We start from the raw sequence: 17,391 nt of genomic DNA on the forward strand, positions 1-17,391 counted from the left end.
CCCATAAGACACACTGACGAGTCCTGTAGGGCGAAAAATACAATATATTTATTTAAAGGGTTTGAACAAGACTAGAAAAAAAAAAAGGCTGCTTTCTTCCAAAAAAACACCACCTATTGGTTGTGTCTGGTACTGCTTAGCTTAATTGAAGGGAATGAGATGTAATAACACACGACCTGGGGATAGCCGTGTTTTTCTAATTGCGTTCAAGCCCTTCAACAAATATCAGATTAATAGGTTCCTTCCAAACCATGGTCATGGATCTCATAAGTATGGCATGTGAGAGCAATAAGCATAGGGGGTCTTCATTCATTTCAAGATTCCATTTTTATTGTGCCCAGCAACATACAGGAAAACCACAGCGTTTTGACCTACTATAATGGAAGTGCTATCGTGTGAACACGTTCAATGTACATGAGCCAGGAAAACGCAATGTGCATACACCAAACATTATCATGGGTTCACCCAACAGAGGTCATTAGACTTACCGGTAATTCTGTTTCCTTGAATCCACCATGAAGGCTATACATGAGATTGGCCCCTTGAACTCTGTAAGAGCAGGAACACACAGAGTTTAAAAGGCCACCACCCACTCTCACCCTAAGTGTTTACAAATTACCAAAGTGGGTACAAAACTTTTTTTTTTTTTCGGAGTATTCAAAATTTGATAAACCAAGGGAGGGAATATACGAGCAGTCATGGTGAATTCAAGGAAACAGAATTACCGGTAAGTCTAATTACGATTTACCATTTCATCTACCAAGACAGCTAGTGGCTACACATGAGAACTACCAGATTACATGGTGGGGGGGGGGGGGGAGCAGAGACATTTAGACGATAATGCTTTATGAATGTATTTATACTTGACCAGGTAGCAGCTCTACAAATCCTGTCAAGGGAAACGCCAGATTTTTCCGCCCAAGAAGATGCCACTGCCCTGGTGGAATGGGCTGTAATGTTAGCGGGACTAGTAAGAACCATTATAGAGTAACAGCAGGATAGTGTTTTTTATACAATGGCCTATGGAAGCTTTTTTCCCTTTATTTTGACCTGCAAACTGAATAAAGATTGTTGTCCTTTCTAAATTCTTTAGTAGTTGCCAGGTACTGGATAATGGTCTCCCTTACATCCAGGAGATGGAATTGTTCTTTTGAATTTTGCAGGTCTGTACAAAAAGAAGGTAAGATGATTTCCTGGTCTCTATGGAAATTGGAAACCACTTTTGGAAGAAAACCCGGATCTAATCTCAGTACTATTTTGTCAGGAAATATTGAAAGGTAGGGATCTCGGCAGGAGAGGGCCTGAATTTTCCCCAGGAGTCTAGCTGATGTTATAGCTATTAAAAACGCTGTTTTAAATTAAAAGGTGTTTAATTGAAATGTCCGATATAGGAGTAAATGGAGACTTCATTAATCCTCTCAAAACTAGGTTTAAATCCCATTGAGGAACCTTTGGGGTTAGGGATGGTCTCAGTCTGGAAGCGGCTCTTCAAAATCTTTTTATCCATCTATGGTTGGCTAAGCCCATATCGTAGAAGGCCCCAAAGGCGGAGATTTGAACCCAAGGCAGATATCCAACCCGGTCTGGAGAAAATCAAAAATTTGCTTTGATACATGGGGGTGACATATTCGGGAAGAGACATCCCCCAGCCAACTACAGCATCTCTTCCAGATTTTAAGTATTAATGACTTTAGCCGAGAGCCCCCATCTTTTCAAGACTTGCTTTTAGGATCCAGACTGATAGCTTGAACAGGCTGGGGTCCTGATGAAGAATTGGGCCCTGTGACGAATGTCCTTTTGCAACTGTATTTTCCAAGGTTCTTCCAGAGCCATATCCTTTAGGGTGGAGAACCAGCTTCTCTTGGGCCAGTGGGGGACTATTAGTAGCACGGTTACTGGGTCCGTTAATATCTTCGGCAGGACCCAAGGGATTAGGGTTCAGGGAGAAAAAGCGTATGCTAGGTCCCAAGTCCACTTGACTGAGAAGGCGTCTACTGCCCACGGTTCTTCTCTGGGATTTAAGGAACAGAAATGCCTTACTTTCACATTTGTTTTTGAAGCGAACAAGTCTATTTGTGGTACTTCCCATCTTTCGGAGATCTTCTGAAAGATTTCTTGGCTTTATGGCCACTTCCCTGGGTCTAATGTTTTTCTGCTCAGAGAATCTGCTTCTATGGTTTTCTGAACCTTTGAGATAGATTGCTGTAACCGAAAGGACAATATTTTTTCTGCTAGCCCTCTCAAGCTTGGAGATCTTGTTCCTCCCTGGTGTTTTAAATAGGCCACAGTCGTGGTATTGTCAGAAAATAGCTTTAGATGCTTTTGGCGCAACATGTTTTGAGATACTTTTAGGGTCTCCCAGACCACTTGCAGTTCTCTGTAGTTTGAGGATCTGTTCTTTACTTAGTCTGACCACTTGCCCTGCCAGCTTGAGGAGGCCACTTTTGCCCCCATCCAAAACCACTTGCCTCTGTCATAATTTTAATTTCTGGAACTGTTAGCTAGGCTTCACCTTTTGACAGATTCTCCCTTTCCTTCCAACAGTCGAAATCTAACTTTACATGGTAAGGGACGTTTATCTTTTTGTCTAGGGAGGACAGTTTTTTGCCCCATTTTCCTAGAATCCAGGATTGTGTTACTCTGGTGTGAGCCTGACACCATGCTACTCCTGTAATGCATGATGTCAACATTCCCAGGATGCTCATGGCCCCTCTGATAGAGCACTGTTTCAGAGATTGGAATGTCCAAGGGATTCTGGGTTACAGTTTCCCACAGAGCGAGAAAATTCCTCAACCTTCCTCCTACCCTGGCGTCATTGCTTTTCGGTTTGTTTTAGGGATTAAGAAGGAACCACCTGCCTTCCCCCCCCCCCCATTTCTGATAGCTCCATCGTCCCGTTTTTCCTTTTCCTCTGTAGTACTTTGATTGTGAGCTAAAGGGACGAAAGGGTTTTCTCTTGCTCTCCTCTGGAAACCCTTTCTTTTTGTCGGCCGCATTCTCTAGGATTGAATCTAGTACAGGCCCAAAAACGTATTCTCCAGAAAACGCAATAGAGCACAATTTAGCTTTGGAGGTCCTGTCACCTCCTCAAGACTTCATCCAAAGTACCCTTCTTGACGAATTTGATATTTGCTGCTAAGGATGCAGCACTCTGACCAATTCTGCAGAAGCATCGGCCAGAAAAGCTGTGGCAGACCTATGGGGGATGGAGTTTAGGATTTCTTTTCTAGGACCACTTGTTCTTTAAGTGGTTCTCTAATCCGTTAAGCCAAAAATAAATGGCCCTGGCCACAGAGGTTGCCGCTATGTTTGTCTTCACTCTGAACATGGCGGCTTCCCAGCATTTCCTCAGTAGAGCAATCTGTCTTCCTCTCCATTGGATCCTTTAATTGCGACAAATGCTCAAATGGCAGGGAAGTTTTTTTTTTTTTACAACTTTTGCCACATGAAGATCAATCTTTGGGGTTTCATTAAAGATTTTAACTTCAGCCTGGTCAAATAATAGCCTATTCTTAAACTCCTTAGAGACCCCCAGCCTTCTTTTTGGATCAGTCCCTTCAATAACTTGTCTAGAGGTGGAAGCCTCCTCATCCATGTCCTCTGCATCAGAGGAGGATGGAACCGACAACCTGGATTTTTTTTGGCAGAAGGGACTGACTTAAAGGCCAGGGGGGATTTAATTTCATTTTGAATCATTGATTTAACCTCCATAATTATAGATGGTTGCTCTTCCTTTACAAGCTCATTAATGCAAGATTGGCAAAGTTTTTTTGTTATTTTTTAGGTAGTATTTTTGCCCAAGTTGTGCATCTTGCATATTTGGATTTAACTTTGGGCTCTTTCACTCCCTATAAAAAGAGGAGCAACCAGGTATCAGGATTTTAGAAGCATATGAAAAACACAAAAAGGAGCAGATATTTTCTCCACAGGGGAAACTCACTGTAGGAGTAGCCGAAGGTGGGTCTGCAGTTTCCATCTGGCTTGCAGGGGCATCAGGAGCTGACATTGTAACTTCGAGAGCAGGAACACAGTGGAGGCAACAGCAGGTTGAATCGCCTGCTCTTTTCACCCAGTGCAGTATCTGACGTCACCCATGCGTGCTCTCCCCCATGTGTTCCCAAGCTCCGACCCCTCCGGCAATAGAGCACAGACTGCGGCTCGTACCAGCTGAACAACGTGCTCTTTTCCTCTGGTCTGCTTCCTCACAGAAGGTAAGGAAGACCCATCGTTGTGCTCTCAGGGACGAGAATCTACTCCTATAATTTTTCTCTGCCCAGCTTTAGTAGCCACCGCAGGAGGGCAGAAGTAAAGGAGGGCTAAAAACCAACCCCCGTTTCTTAAAGGTACCTAAAAATATAAAAATTGCATAAAAATCTTCACTGCCCGTAGGGAGGTCTCTCCAAGTTGCCCCGTAGGGACACGAAACACTGAGGGCGAGTGGGTGATGGCCTTTTAAACTCTGTGTTCCTGCCCCTACAGAGGTCAAGGGGTCAATCTCATGTGTAGCCATCATGGTGGATGAAATGGAGAGTGTCTTTTGGTCTGTTAGGGTGATATGCATTGACATACATGTATATGGAAGCATAGACTTACTGTATATGAAAGAGCAGTATGCTATCTATATTATTGTAAACGTATGGCACTGTATGGTTTTACAGTGGCAAACATCCGATATATTGGGGAATACTTCTGACACAAAGGCATGTTGAGATGTGAACAGAGCCTTACTTTGTGTATGATTGGTTGTCTCCTTTGTGATTTAATAAGAGGCATGTTTTTATATTAGTTCACCTCATGCCTTTAGTTTTATTGTCTAGGCATATAGTTGTCTTCTTACATTGCCCTTGCTGTTTTACTTGGCTGGGGTTTCTCTTTAGATGCTGTAGGCTCACATTCATTTACGTATATGCATTATCTGTAAAACATTTTCTAAACAATTCTTTGTGACCGTGGCCTTTATTTTTTTGCTCACTGTCCCAAGAAAACAATTTTTTTAGAACCAGGAACTTATAAAAATGCAGAGACAGACTGACTTTAGAGGACCATTTTACATGGGGTGGGCCCCCAAAAAAGCACAAACAGCTGACACTTTGACATAGCCAGTGTTTTATTTCAGCAAATGTCTTATAAAGAAAATGGCTGACAATACAAAATAAAAACAAAATAAACCTTGCCCGTAAAGAACACTGGAAATGTATCTGTTTGAGAAAAACAACATGTTAAGAGCACCGTTTACATATAACGCTTTATCGGCAATTGCTTCTGTGCTATATTCCTATGCACAAGGAAAATAAATGATTGTACTACCATCGTATCACACGCACACACAAGAAAAAGAAAAAAAGAAGTCGTACTACGGGTCAACCTTGCAAATATTGCTATAAAATCATTCTAACTTTGGCAGAACCATAAAAAGCATTACAGAACAAGCTCATTTTGAAACGCAGTGCTTTAAAGCAGTTAAAGAGGGTGTATCAGCCATTCTGAGACAATGAAAGTGTCTAAAGTGTATTTAGATATGTATTATAGAGTATATATGTCATCTTAACCTCAACTATACAGAACTTGTGATACATCCTCTTCAACATAATTTCTAATATCTTCAATAAAGTGCTGGTAATAACCTTACCCTATGTTAAAGATGAAATGAATTGTAAACCTCAGAAGGTCCTTATGACTCCGGAGAAAAGGTAACCCCTTTGGCAACATAAACGTCAGGTAAAAATGGAAAATTTAAACAACCGGAAACATCTGCCTCTACAACTACTTACTTCTAAAATTTGAAACACTTATCTGTAACTAAAGAAATAAAAAAAGGGTTTTAGAGGTATTGGAGTGGTAGTAAACCCATTACAGTGTTTGGCCTACAAATTTATCTTTATGAAAGCAGAACAAATTAGTCTACAACGGCCAAACAAACACTGATGTCAGGAGTCAGATCTGACACGTAGTCTAGCAAGTTTAATATAACTTATTCTAGAGTTTATTTAGAAATAATGCAATTACATATTAGGCAGACTGGATTTTTGTATTGTTTAGCTCTTTAGTGTGCATCTGTTTTTGTGTGATTTTTTTTTTGCATAAAATTGGATGACTAAAGTCAAATGTAAAAATGCCCATATACATTAAAGTTGATCAAAATGGACAAATTCTACCAAAACGATCGTTCCTCGGATGAACTTTAACTATGAAGATAGTTTGAGGGCTCTTTCACACTTGGGTTGTCCGGATCCGGCGTGTACTCCACTTGCCGGAATTACATGCCGGATCCGGAAAAACGCAAGTGAACTGACAGCATTTGAAGACAGATCCGTCTTCAAAATGCGCTCAGTGTTACTATGGCAGCCAGGACGCTATTAAAGTCCTGTATGCCATAGTAGTAGTGGGGAGCGGGTGAGCAGCATACTTACAGTCCGTGCGGCTCCCGGGGCGCTCCAGAATGACGTCAGAGCGCCCCATGCGATCACGTCATCCATGCACGTGGGGCGCCCTGAGGTCACTCTGGAGCGCCCCGGGAGCCACACGGATGGTAAGTTTACTGCTCCCCCGCTCCCCACTACACTTTACCATGGCTGCCAGGACTTTAGCGTCCTGGAAGCCATGGTAACCATTCAGAAAAAGCTAAACGTCGGATCCGGCAATGCGCCGAAACTACGTTTAGCTTAAGGCTGGATCCGGATTAATGCCTTTCAATGGGCATTCATTCCGGATCCGGCCTTGCGGCAAGTCTTCAGGATTTTTGGCCGGAGCAAAAATCACAGGATGCAGCAAGGTATTTTCTCCGGCCAAAAAACATTCCGGTCCTGAACTGAAGACATCCTGAACGGATTTCTCGCCATTCAGAATGCATTAGGATAAAACTGATCAGGATTCTTCCGGCATAGAGCCCCAACGACGGAACTCTATACCGGAAGAAAAAAAACGCAAGTGTGAAAGAGCCCTTAGCTGACCAATGAAAAAAATATATATACATAAGTTGGCCATGTTTAATATTTTTATCTGTTGGTCAGATGAAAGAAGTTTTGTTCAAAGAAAGCTCGTACGTGAGACAAAGATCTTGCTTTGAAAGAACGTTCCCAGAAGGATCTTTAATCAATCGCCCGGTTTTATTGAACATGTATGACCAGTTTGATGAACTTGAATAGCCAATATGGACTAAAATGTGTAAGGCCATGTCTGTGAAACGAACATTCACCAGATGATTGTTCAACTGCTGTTCAATCAACCAACTTCCATCTAATTTGTGTGACCAGTGTAAGGTAAGGAGCAAATCTTTTCTTGCATTTGTTTAAGGTACTGCAGTGTGGTTGCAATTTTTGTGCTATGCTAATACAAGGGTACATTAAAATAAAAAAAAATGCGGGCTCCCAGAAATGGCTAATTGTTTTTGACGAGGGAAGCCTTTTTTTTTTGCAGTATTATAATAAAATATGTCCATATGCACTAATAGGTCCAATTCGGTAGTTTTATGGTGAGAAAAATGTAGACTGCAGCACTACTCCTGTCTTCAAGAAACACCAGAACCCCAATGGACCCATAAAAAAAAAAATCAACGGGATCCGACAAAGTGAACAGAGCTTAAGGTTGTAAATCTGGGTCTAAGATTGGAAATGTACTCATGAAGCAGAGACAAAGCAGCAGATATATTGTAACCCCAATCCTGTCACAAACTTAACATAAATGAACATCCAAAAACCTTTTAAATTTTAACTAAAAATCTCCAAAACATGAGGTTTTGCTCACTATTATATAAGTAGTAAAAAAAAAAAAAAAAGTCATAAAAAAAAACTTTATTAACTACCACAAAAAACAAAACAAAAAAAAACACAACTAGTATTTAGTTAAGAACTACATCTTTGTATATCCCAACCTCCTTAAAACAGCAATATAGAGAGTTCGTCAGAAAGAAAGTGAAAAGTCTTGTGGTCTTGATTCTCTTGCTGTATCTCGAGACAGACGGGGGTCATGGCAAATTTATATATCCTTTTTTTGAGGAGGACTTAGTTTTCGCATGCCTTGTATTCGAGACAACAGTTGGTTGATAAATTCCTACAAGGTAAAACAGAAACGTCAATGACTCAATACTATGTCAGCATCTTCATATACATCAGTAGAACTGTACAGGGATCAAAAATCATAGCTTTGTCCACAAGACCAACCTAACCTCCCATGTCTGTCATTAGAACCTTTTTCCATTAATTGGATGTCATAAGTGACCTTTAGAGCACTGTGTAATGTCCATGGCACCGTTAGGCTTATTCAGATGTCAGTAAATCACATACCCGTCAATGTTAAGGTGTGTATTCACACATCTGATTTACCAAGGTGCAGGGTTACACTACGGAAGAATGCCTTTTTTTTTTTTAATCAGTGTTTACGGATCCATCATGCTCATTATAGTCTGGGTCTGAAGGGAAAAAAAAAAAAAACTGCATCCATGTTTCACGGATTATTACTAGATGCTGCCCTTGAATTGAATTTTCAGCTGAGCAGTGTCTGTGGAATCCAGATGAACTATCTTGTCACTGATGTCACAGATGTGTGAATGAAGCCTTATTCCCACAAGATCTTCCAGCACATATGATCACGTTTTCAAACTTTTGTCCCAGGGAGCATAAATTCCATTCTTTCACCTCTCTGCACAATGGTCTCCACACCATTGTCTACGTCATGACAACCAATCCTAATGCGACAGATTTATATCCTGTTTTCTCAGAAAGATTAGAAAGCGATTAATTTGAGTTACACTACGCACCATTAGACTGGATTAAGTTATTTATTTCCATATTAAGCCAAGTTATTTTTTTTAATTTTCAAAATGGAAAATATAGCCAGTCAGTAAGTAATCATATTTGCAGAAGGCAATTCTCATGTACTTCAAATTAGTTAAAGTAGAACATACAGAGAATTCCCTCTTCATACCAGAATACTATTACAACGGGAAACAATTTTAATGACAGATGGAAATCTGCTATGTACAGAAGCTCAGAACAAAAATAACCTATTTAACAAGTCTCCAAACAGATACGGTTTTATATAGAGAATCCCATATGAATTATGAAAAGCAAAAGCTAGATACTCGACAGCCAGTGGCCTGCACTACATATACCACAGCAGGTAGGCTTTGCATAACCCAGGATGTATAGGTCAATAGTAAAGCTTTATTCAGAGCCAACAAGAAAATTGGAAATTCCATATTTCCTACCAAAGTACCAATTATGTATCCATCACTACAAAAAAAGCATACAGTAGTAATATATAGTAAGGAAAGAACAGGCTGCGAGTTTGAAGTGTAAAACTCCACTATGCTGACCAGCTAAATAAAGTTGTAGATATGTGTAGATGCCTTTATTATTATTTAACTAGGTTATAAAAGTGTTTCTAAGCATTTTGGTTGGCTTTTGACTATTTATGCATAAAATCCTGTAAAATTCCAGGTGGTTACACTAGCCACTAAAACGACCACACGACAGGCTTCATTTTAGTATTTCAGCTTTGCTGTATAGACTGAGACAGTGTCAGCAGAGTTCTCTTATGATTAGTGGAGGAGGGAAAGATCCCATACAGGAAGTACACATTCTTCTAGCCACCACCCAACAGACGGATCAATACAATATTCTATTCTGCAATATACATAACTGGCGTCAGTTCATTTTCCCTTTACATTGTATAATATATTGTCACTGGTTTATACAAGATTGGGCTTCTATGTTTTTCCTTATAGGTCAAAAATATATAGGGAATATTGTGCAGGTTATATTTTACTTAAAACATTTCTAAAATAATTACAATAAGATTGTGTCATCCATTAACTATTTACACCCTAGTAAATTAAATTAAATTGTAGTATCTCACAAATGGTAGAGAGCTCATCAATTAAATGGCATCTGTCAAAAGATTTGTACCAATGAAACTGGTAGACCAGTTTCATGTGCACTTGGCAGCTGAAGACATCTGTTTTGGTCCCATGTTCGTATGTGCCCAGATTGCTGAGCAGAATGAACTTTTAATATATGTAAGAGAGTCTCTAGGAGCAATAGGGGCGTTGCCATTACACCAATAGGCTCTGCTCTCTCTACAACTGCTGTGCCCACTGCACTTTCATTGACTTAGAGAAGTCAGGGACAGGCAGTGATCACGTTTGATTGACAAGACCAGGCAGTGTAAAGTGGAGAGGGTGCGGCAGTTGCAGAGAGAAGAGCCTTTAGGCTGGGTTCACACCTGAGCGTTTTACAGCGCGTTCCTACGCGCTGTAAAACGCTTAGCAGGCAAGAACCAATGATTCCCTATGGGAATGGTTCACACCTGAGCGTTTTACAGCGCGTACGATCGCGCTGTAAAACGTCCGACGCCCCAAGAAGTACATGAGCTTCTTTGGGGCGTCTTGTCGCGCGTTCCTGTACATAGACTTTAGCGGAACGAGCGACAATGGGCGTTCGCTTGTTCCGGAGCCGCGCATGTGAGATGCCCGGAGAATCGCGCATACAGAGCGCTCCATTGCGAACGCTCAGGTCTGAACCCAGCGTCACGTGTAACGGTAATGCCCCAGTTGCTCCTAGAGGCTCATTAGCATATATTAAAACATAATTTCTCTCAATGCTGGCCCATATTAAACATGGGACCAACACAGATGCCTTCTGCTGCCAGGTCAGCCAGTTTTAAAAAGGTACAAATCTGCTGACACAAAAAAAAAAAAATATTATAATTATAAATAGCGATAAACCAAAAGTATATTACTATAAACTTTTAAAATACTATATTTATAGAATACAGTATTAAAAAATAAAAAATAATTCTCTACAAACAGTTATGCCGTTTGAGAAATTGGATTGTCATTGCCTGGCCTCTTTAATGTTTGAACTACAAACTCTACTTGCTTCTTTATGTTTGAGAAAATAAAAACCTTCATATCAGTTTGATTAAAACCAGCCCTCCTATCAAGTGGCTTGACATAAGCAGGAGGTGAGGAGGTGATCATGCAAGTGGTTTACTTATATAGTGCGCTTCGGAATGCATGACTTTGACCTTCAACAATCATCATACAAATGTAAGACTATGGATCTGTACTAAAGATCTAGTCTACTCAGGCTCCATTGACTTTAGCACAGAGAATACAGACATGTGGCAACTGGTGGGGCATATTGCATCCTGAGAAGTACAGAAAACTGAATAGAGGATTGGCTCACCATCTATAGATCCTGGAAAAAAAAAAGTGTAAATATTTCAGATAAAAATAAAAAAAAAGTAAGAATGCAAAGTTCAAGGGGTTGTCCTATCTTTGCCTTCCCTGGCCAAGATGAGAATAACCCACTGTAAGCGCTAGCCTGAGAAGGCGGGGTTACTGGAGTGGCAGGCGCTCTGCTGGTTCCATTACAGTGAATGGTAGCTACACAAACCGCACACCACAGCAAGCCACACTGTTTCTGTAATTCTGGAGTTACTGAAATAGCATAGCTGGCTGTTTTGACATCTTCAATTCGTAGTTTATCAAAGTAACAAGCCCCGGGAAGCGCCTGCCGTAACTCCGCCTCCTAAAGCCAGAACTTACTGTGGGTTATTACTATATAAAGCCATGAAAGGCAATGATGGGCTAAACCTTTTAAAGGGGTTTTCCAAAATGTTAATACTAATTCAGCGTCTTATCGGTGGGGGTCCGAAACCCGGGACCCCCGCTGATCAGCTGGTTGAGAAGGCAGTGGCCTTCGCAGTACCAATGTGGTCTTCTCGCTGCTTCCCTAGACAGTCACATGGCCTAGGCACAGCTCAGCTCTATTTAAATGACTGGTGCCAAGCTGCGATACCAAGCACAGCCATCATGCAATATGGCACTGTGCTTAGAGAGCACAGCAAAGGCCACAGCACTTACAGGAGCACCGATGCCTTCTCAAACAGCTGGTCGGTGGAGCTCCTGGGTGTCGGATGCACACTGATCAGATGCTGAAATTAAAATCTCAGAAAAGCAGTTTAAACTAGCAACTAATCACAACAACGGCAAAAAGGGTGGGAAAACATTCACCCCAAAGGGGTCCTCCAAGACAGAGGGCTGCGCATGTTGCAAAAAAATAAAAAAAAAAAAATAAAAAAAAAATAAAACACGCCTGCTCAGAGCAATCCATGTCCAGTGCTGAGCTGGTCTCTGCTGGACTATGCAGGATGTCATGCCATCACTGATCTACAATCAATGACCTGAGCAGGAATGGCATGTAACACTCTCCGTCCAGCAGGGAACAGAAGTGGCCAAGACAGGCGCTGGGCCTGGAACACTCTGAGCAGGTGACTTACTTTTTACTCTGTTTATTCCCAGCCTAACAAACTATGGCTCAAAGTCTTGGAAAACTATTTTGAAGTATTTATTTTTGCAGGACATGTAGGATCTTAGATTAGATTTTACAGTATGTGAAGCTAAAACAGAAAGAATTGGGAACAAATGGCCAAGAACCCATTATGAGGCATTTCAAGATAAAAGCTTCAATAACACTGAGTTTCTAAAGAGAAACGGTCACCAGGACAACTCTGCTTGATATCATACTAAGCATGCACACGGCCGTAGCCATTTGTGCAGTCTGCATGTTGGTCCGCATCCGACCCGAAAAAGTATATGTGCACGAGACCCAAAATTCAGAAACCCTTTGCCTTAGAACACCTCCAAATGCAGAAAGGTCTCATTTCTGAGAACCCATTTGTTGGGATATATGAAACCATGTTCTACAAAATAATCTGTATGATGTCCTATAAAAGCCTCGGTGGATATTTGGTGGTTCACCTTGCTCAACTCGTGCTAATGTGTGGCACCATAATATGAATCAAAAAGTGGATATGTAAAGAACGATTTATTACCTCTGTTGGTTTGTAGCAGTCTACTAATGATTCCTGAAAAAAAAAAAAAAAAAAAAAAAAAAAAAAGTGATTAAAAAGGAAATGGACTATAAAGAAGAGTTCAAAAGACCAGAAACACATTAAAGCTAAACTTATTAGGTTAGTGTATGTTCCCCATTCAACAGTTATCAGTACTGCCCATAAAAACATGGGACCAGTCAATGAAAGAAAGTGAGGGATGATGACCCTAAGGCCCCTTTCACACGGGCGAGTTTTCCGTGCGGGTGCGATGCGTGCGGTGAACGTATTGCACCCGCACTGAATCCTGACCCATTCATTTCTATGGGGCTGTGCACATGAGCGGTGATTTTCACGCATCACTTGTGCGTTGAGTGAAAATCGCAGCATGCTCTATATTAAACTCACCTTAGTCCACTTGATCACGAAGCCCGGCATCTCCTTGTGTCTCCTCTGCTCAACAGGACCTGGGGTGAGCTGCTGCATTAAATAGAGGTTAAGGACCTTTGATGACGTCACTCCGGTCATCACATGGTCTTTTACCATGGTGAATCACCATGGTAAAAGATCATGTGACGTACCATGTGACGACCAGAGTGACGTCATCAAAGGTCCTTAACCTCTATTTAATGCAGCAGCTCACCCCAGGTCCTGTTCAGCAGAGGAGACACTGAGATACCGGCTTCGCGATCAAGTGGACTAAGGTGAGTTCAAAAAAAAAAAATTAACCCCTCTAGCGCTGTTTTACTATGCATTCTGTATTCAGAATGCTATTTTCCCTTATAACCATGTTATAAGGGAAAATACAATCTTCAGAACATCAATCCCAAGCCCGAACTTCTGTGAAGAAGTTCGGGTTTGGGTACTAAACATGTGCGATTTTTCTCACGCGAGTGCAACGCATGACAATGTTTTGCACTCGCGCGGAAAAATCACGCATTTTCCCGCAACGCACCCGCCTCTTATCCGGGCAAAAAAAACTGACGCCCGTATGAAAGAGGCCTAAGGCCTAGTTCACACGATTTAAAAAAAAAAATAATTTAAAGTTGTTTTTTTCTGTTCCGTCTACGGACCCATTCATTTCAATGGTTCCGCATTAAAAACGGAATGTGTTCCGTAAGCATTCCGTTTCAGTATTTCCATTGAAAGATAGAACATGTCCTATTATTGCCCGCAAATCACGTTCCGTGGCTCCATTCAAGTCAATGGGTCCGCAAAAAAAAACGGAACACATACGGAAAAGTCTTCCGTATCCGTTCCGTTTTTTGCAGAACCATCTATTGAAAATGTTATGCCCATTTAATTGTTATGCCCATGTAATTACTGTATATGCCATAAAGAAAAAAACGGAATGGAAAAACAGAACGGAAACACAACGGAATAATGGATCCGTGAAAAACGGACCGCAAAAAACTATAAAAGACATACGTTCGTGTGAACTAGGCCTAAGGCTACTTTCACACTTGTGTTTTGTGCGGATCAGTCATAGATGGATCCGTTCAGATAATACAACCGTCTGCATCCGTTCTGAACGGATCAGTTTGTATCATCTTTAACATAGACAAGACAGATCAGTTTTCTATTGTGCCAGATTGTGTCATAGAAAAACGGATCAGTCCCCGTTGATTTACATTGTGGGCCAGGACGGATCCGTTTGACTCAGTTTCAGACGGAATGGAGACTGAACTGATGCAAAGCGATGTATTCTGAGCGGATCCTTTTCCATTCAGAATGCATACTGTTCCGTTTTGGACCGCTTGTGAGAGCCCTGAACAGATCTCACAAACAAAGCCAAAACGCGAGTGTGAAAGTAGACCATCACCTATATATAGATAATACAGAATCAGCTATTCATAACAGGCGATTGTGAACGCTCATTAGCTCCCTCCTGACCTCTGCCTAGAAAAAAACTCTCCCATAGAAGTCACTGAGGTCCCCTCCTATCCACTGTGTCTGCTGTAAAGCATCTCTCTAAATGCTGTTAACAGCAGCTCAGGTAAGATGGCAGCCCTCAATCATGTTCATTAAATGGATGCGTGTCGTTATTTGGTTTTAACCAGTAGAAAACAAAAACATTATTTTTACATTTTTTGTGGGCATAAAATTTTTCATAAAAAATGTTGCACTGTTTGGAGTCCACAGTTTTGGTTTTACACCATCTGTGAATCTGTCTCTGCCCCCCCTCCTCTACTGAATGAACTTCAACTTTGATTTGGGCTTAAATCAGCTAAGATCATTCTGGAGATGTCAGAGTAGGGATGGAGAATGAGCAGTAAGAGAATATTTTTAGTTTATAATATGTACAATTTTATGCTGCCCTACCGCCAACTCCCAACAGCTTCAGCACATGCCATAGAGTCCTGATATTCATGAGAGCCCAGCTCTCTGCCCACCAGCTCCTGACTGACATCAGCAGATGGGCAGGGAGAGGCATGGGCTCATGCATGTCAGGACTAGATGGCATGCCCTGGAGCTGTTTAATTTTATGCCAAACTGCTGGGGCAATTCAAGAAAGTGACCCCCCATTTTGCTAAGTGAACCTGTCCCAGTGAGGACACCATAAAACTGGTGACAGATTCCCCTTAAAAGGGAACCTGTCATGTGGATATTCGATTATAATCTAACTAGTTATATACAATCATTAACTACCAAAAAGTACCTTAGATGTATTCACTTACTGGCGTGACAGATGTTACCTCAAATATACACACAAAGATGCTGCATGCTAATGAGCCGATTTGAGTCCAGGGTGAGGTCATTTAGTCCAGCTTTTTTTTATTCAGAGCTATAGCCACGCCCCTGCCCACCTGCTGCTGATCCATATGGAAAATAACTGTCACTCAGCAGCATGTGGGCGGGGAGAGTCAGGAGCTCATGAATATTCAGGACTTTTAAATACAAGAAGTGGGCAGACTGACTGGGTCAATTAAAGAAAATGACCCAGCATTTTGCTAAGAGAATCAGTCCCTTATTTATGTTGCCCTTAGTTAGGACACCATAAAACTGGTGACAGGTTCCCTTTAAGATCCAAAAACAAAGCAGGGCTGCAGAAATACTCATGACCGCTATAGCAGTATCCAAAAGCTGAACATTAAACTATATGTGAAGACATCAGTCTACCAAATGCGGTACATGTATTGCTCCGCACATGCTGCTGTAAATGCAAGTTGCCCATGGGCTTCCATAATAAAGAAAATTTGCAGCGTATGCTACTTTTTTCCCACAGGACACCTCTGTATCGTACTTAGTAGCCTTGCTTACTAGTGTAACATAAAAGAGGTACCTGTAATTTGACAACACGTTCTTCTTCACTAGCTGCATCTAGAAGATCGTCTATATCTATTTCTACTTCTGGCATTTCTTCTTCCTAAGAGGAAAAAAATAAAAAAAAAGTGTGAAACCACGTACAGCCCAGGAGTGCAATTCTGATAATTGACATCTAATAATGTCCATCTGATGGATTATATAATAAAACATTCTTCAGACAGCAACCGGTTACACACTTTCACACAGATTATAAGGCAAGTATATAGGGGAAGAGGAGAGTCCAATTGTGACCATTTACTGTGAAGTAGGAGTCCTGCCGTCACTACTGTGGAAAGTCAAAACCTCAAATAGCTTCTATGCCAACGGACACAAATCCCCATGTATTTTTCTGAACTCTTCCCCCGCCCTTCCTCTTTTCGTAACTTTAAAACTGGACCTAAAAAGGTAAGAGGTATACTATAAACATGTCCTTTGTGTCGCTCTTCCATCTGATTCTTTCTGCCAGCAGTTTCACCCATGTTAAACTGATGACCGCACTAAGCAGGGGATGGGAAGAGCAAGACAAAAATATTTTGTGGAGCTTTGTTATCAAGAGTAGTGTGAACCACCACCATGCTCTGAGGGTCAGATGTGGTGGGCTCCTGGTTGGATGCTAGTGCTGTCACTAACAAGTGAGGGGGAGGGGCTGTAAACCGCTCAGTAAAGAGCTGCACGTTCTGGTGTCCGGCAGAGTAAAAAGGCATATGCATGCCATTTCTGGTAAAAAGTTATCACAAAAATAATGTTTGTCCTGCTCATCTGGGTTGTGTTAGCTCAAAACTATGGTACATCATCATGGACCTAAAAAGGCTTTCAGAAAAAAAAAAAAAAAGAAGGAAGAAGGAAGATGATCCCAAAGAAGGGGAGGAGGGATATGGCATAAAAATACCTATTACCTCAGCCCTGAATACCACAATTATTATAAGCACAATGGGGTAGACCTATCAAAGCTGTTCTAAAGTAAAACTGGCTTAGTTGCACAAAGCATCCAATCAGATTCCACCTTTTCACTTTCCAAAGATGCTCTGAAAAATGAAAGTACAGTCTGATTGGTTGCTTTGGGCAACTAAGACAGTTTTCCTTTAAACCAGTTTGATAACTCTCCCTCAAAGTACAGAACACATTTTTTTTTTTACATGAAATAAGGTAGTGTTCATACATAGATTTTCCAGAAGTGCTGTATTGAACCAAATATCTGAACTTTTGTGGTGGAACCCTGGCCATGGCCTACAGAGATCTAAAAAGTGTCAC

The 17,391-nt window shown here is 41.2% G+C and overlaps 1 protein-coding gene across 1 annotated transcript in view; it reads right to left on the bottom strand.

Moving 5' to 3' along the window:
- Positions 1–6,872: 6,872 nt before the first annotated feature.
- The window catches only part of PPP1R14C (protein phosphatase 1 regulatory inhibitor subunit 14C), a 44,311-nt gene continuing 33,792 nt past the window's right edge, over positions 6,873–17,391 (bottom strand). Inside the window, exons 2-4 of the mRNA XM_044290249.1 lie at positions 16,118–16,201; positions 12,838–12,870; positions 6,873–8,049 (exon numbers count right to left, since the gene is read on the bottom strand). Of these exons, the coding sequence (XP_044146184.1) occupies positions 7,975–8,049; positions 12,838–12,870; positions 16,118–16,201 (192 nt within the window). The 3' untranslated portion in view covers positions 6,873–7,974. The remainder of the gene's footprint in view (positions 8,050–12,837; positions 12,871–16,117; positions 16,202–17,391) is intronic.

The sequence above is a fragment of the Bufo gargarizans genome, chromosome 4 (genome assembly GCF_014858855.1).
Source record: "Bufo gargarizans isolate SCDJY-AF-19 chromosome 4, ASM1485885v1, whole genome shotgun sequence".
NCBI lineage: Eukaryota > Metazoa > Chordata > Amphibia > Anura > Bufonidae > Bufo > Bufo gargarizans.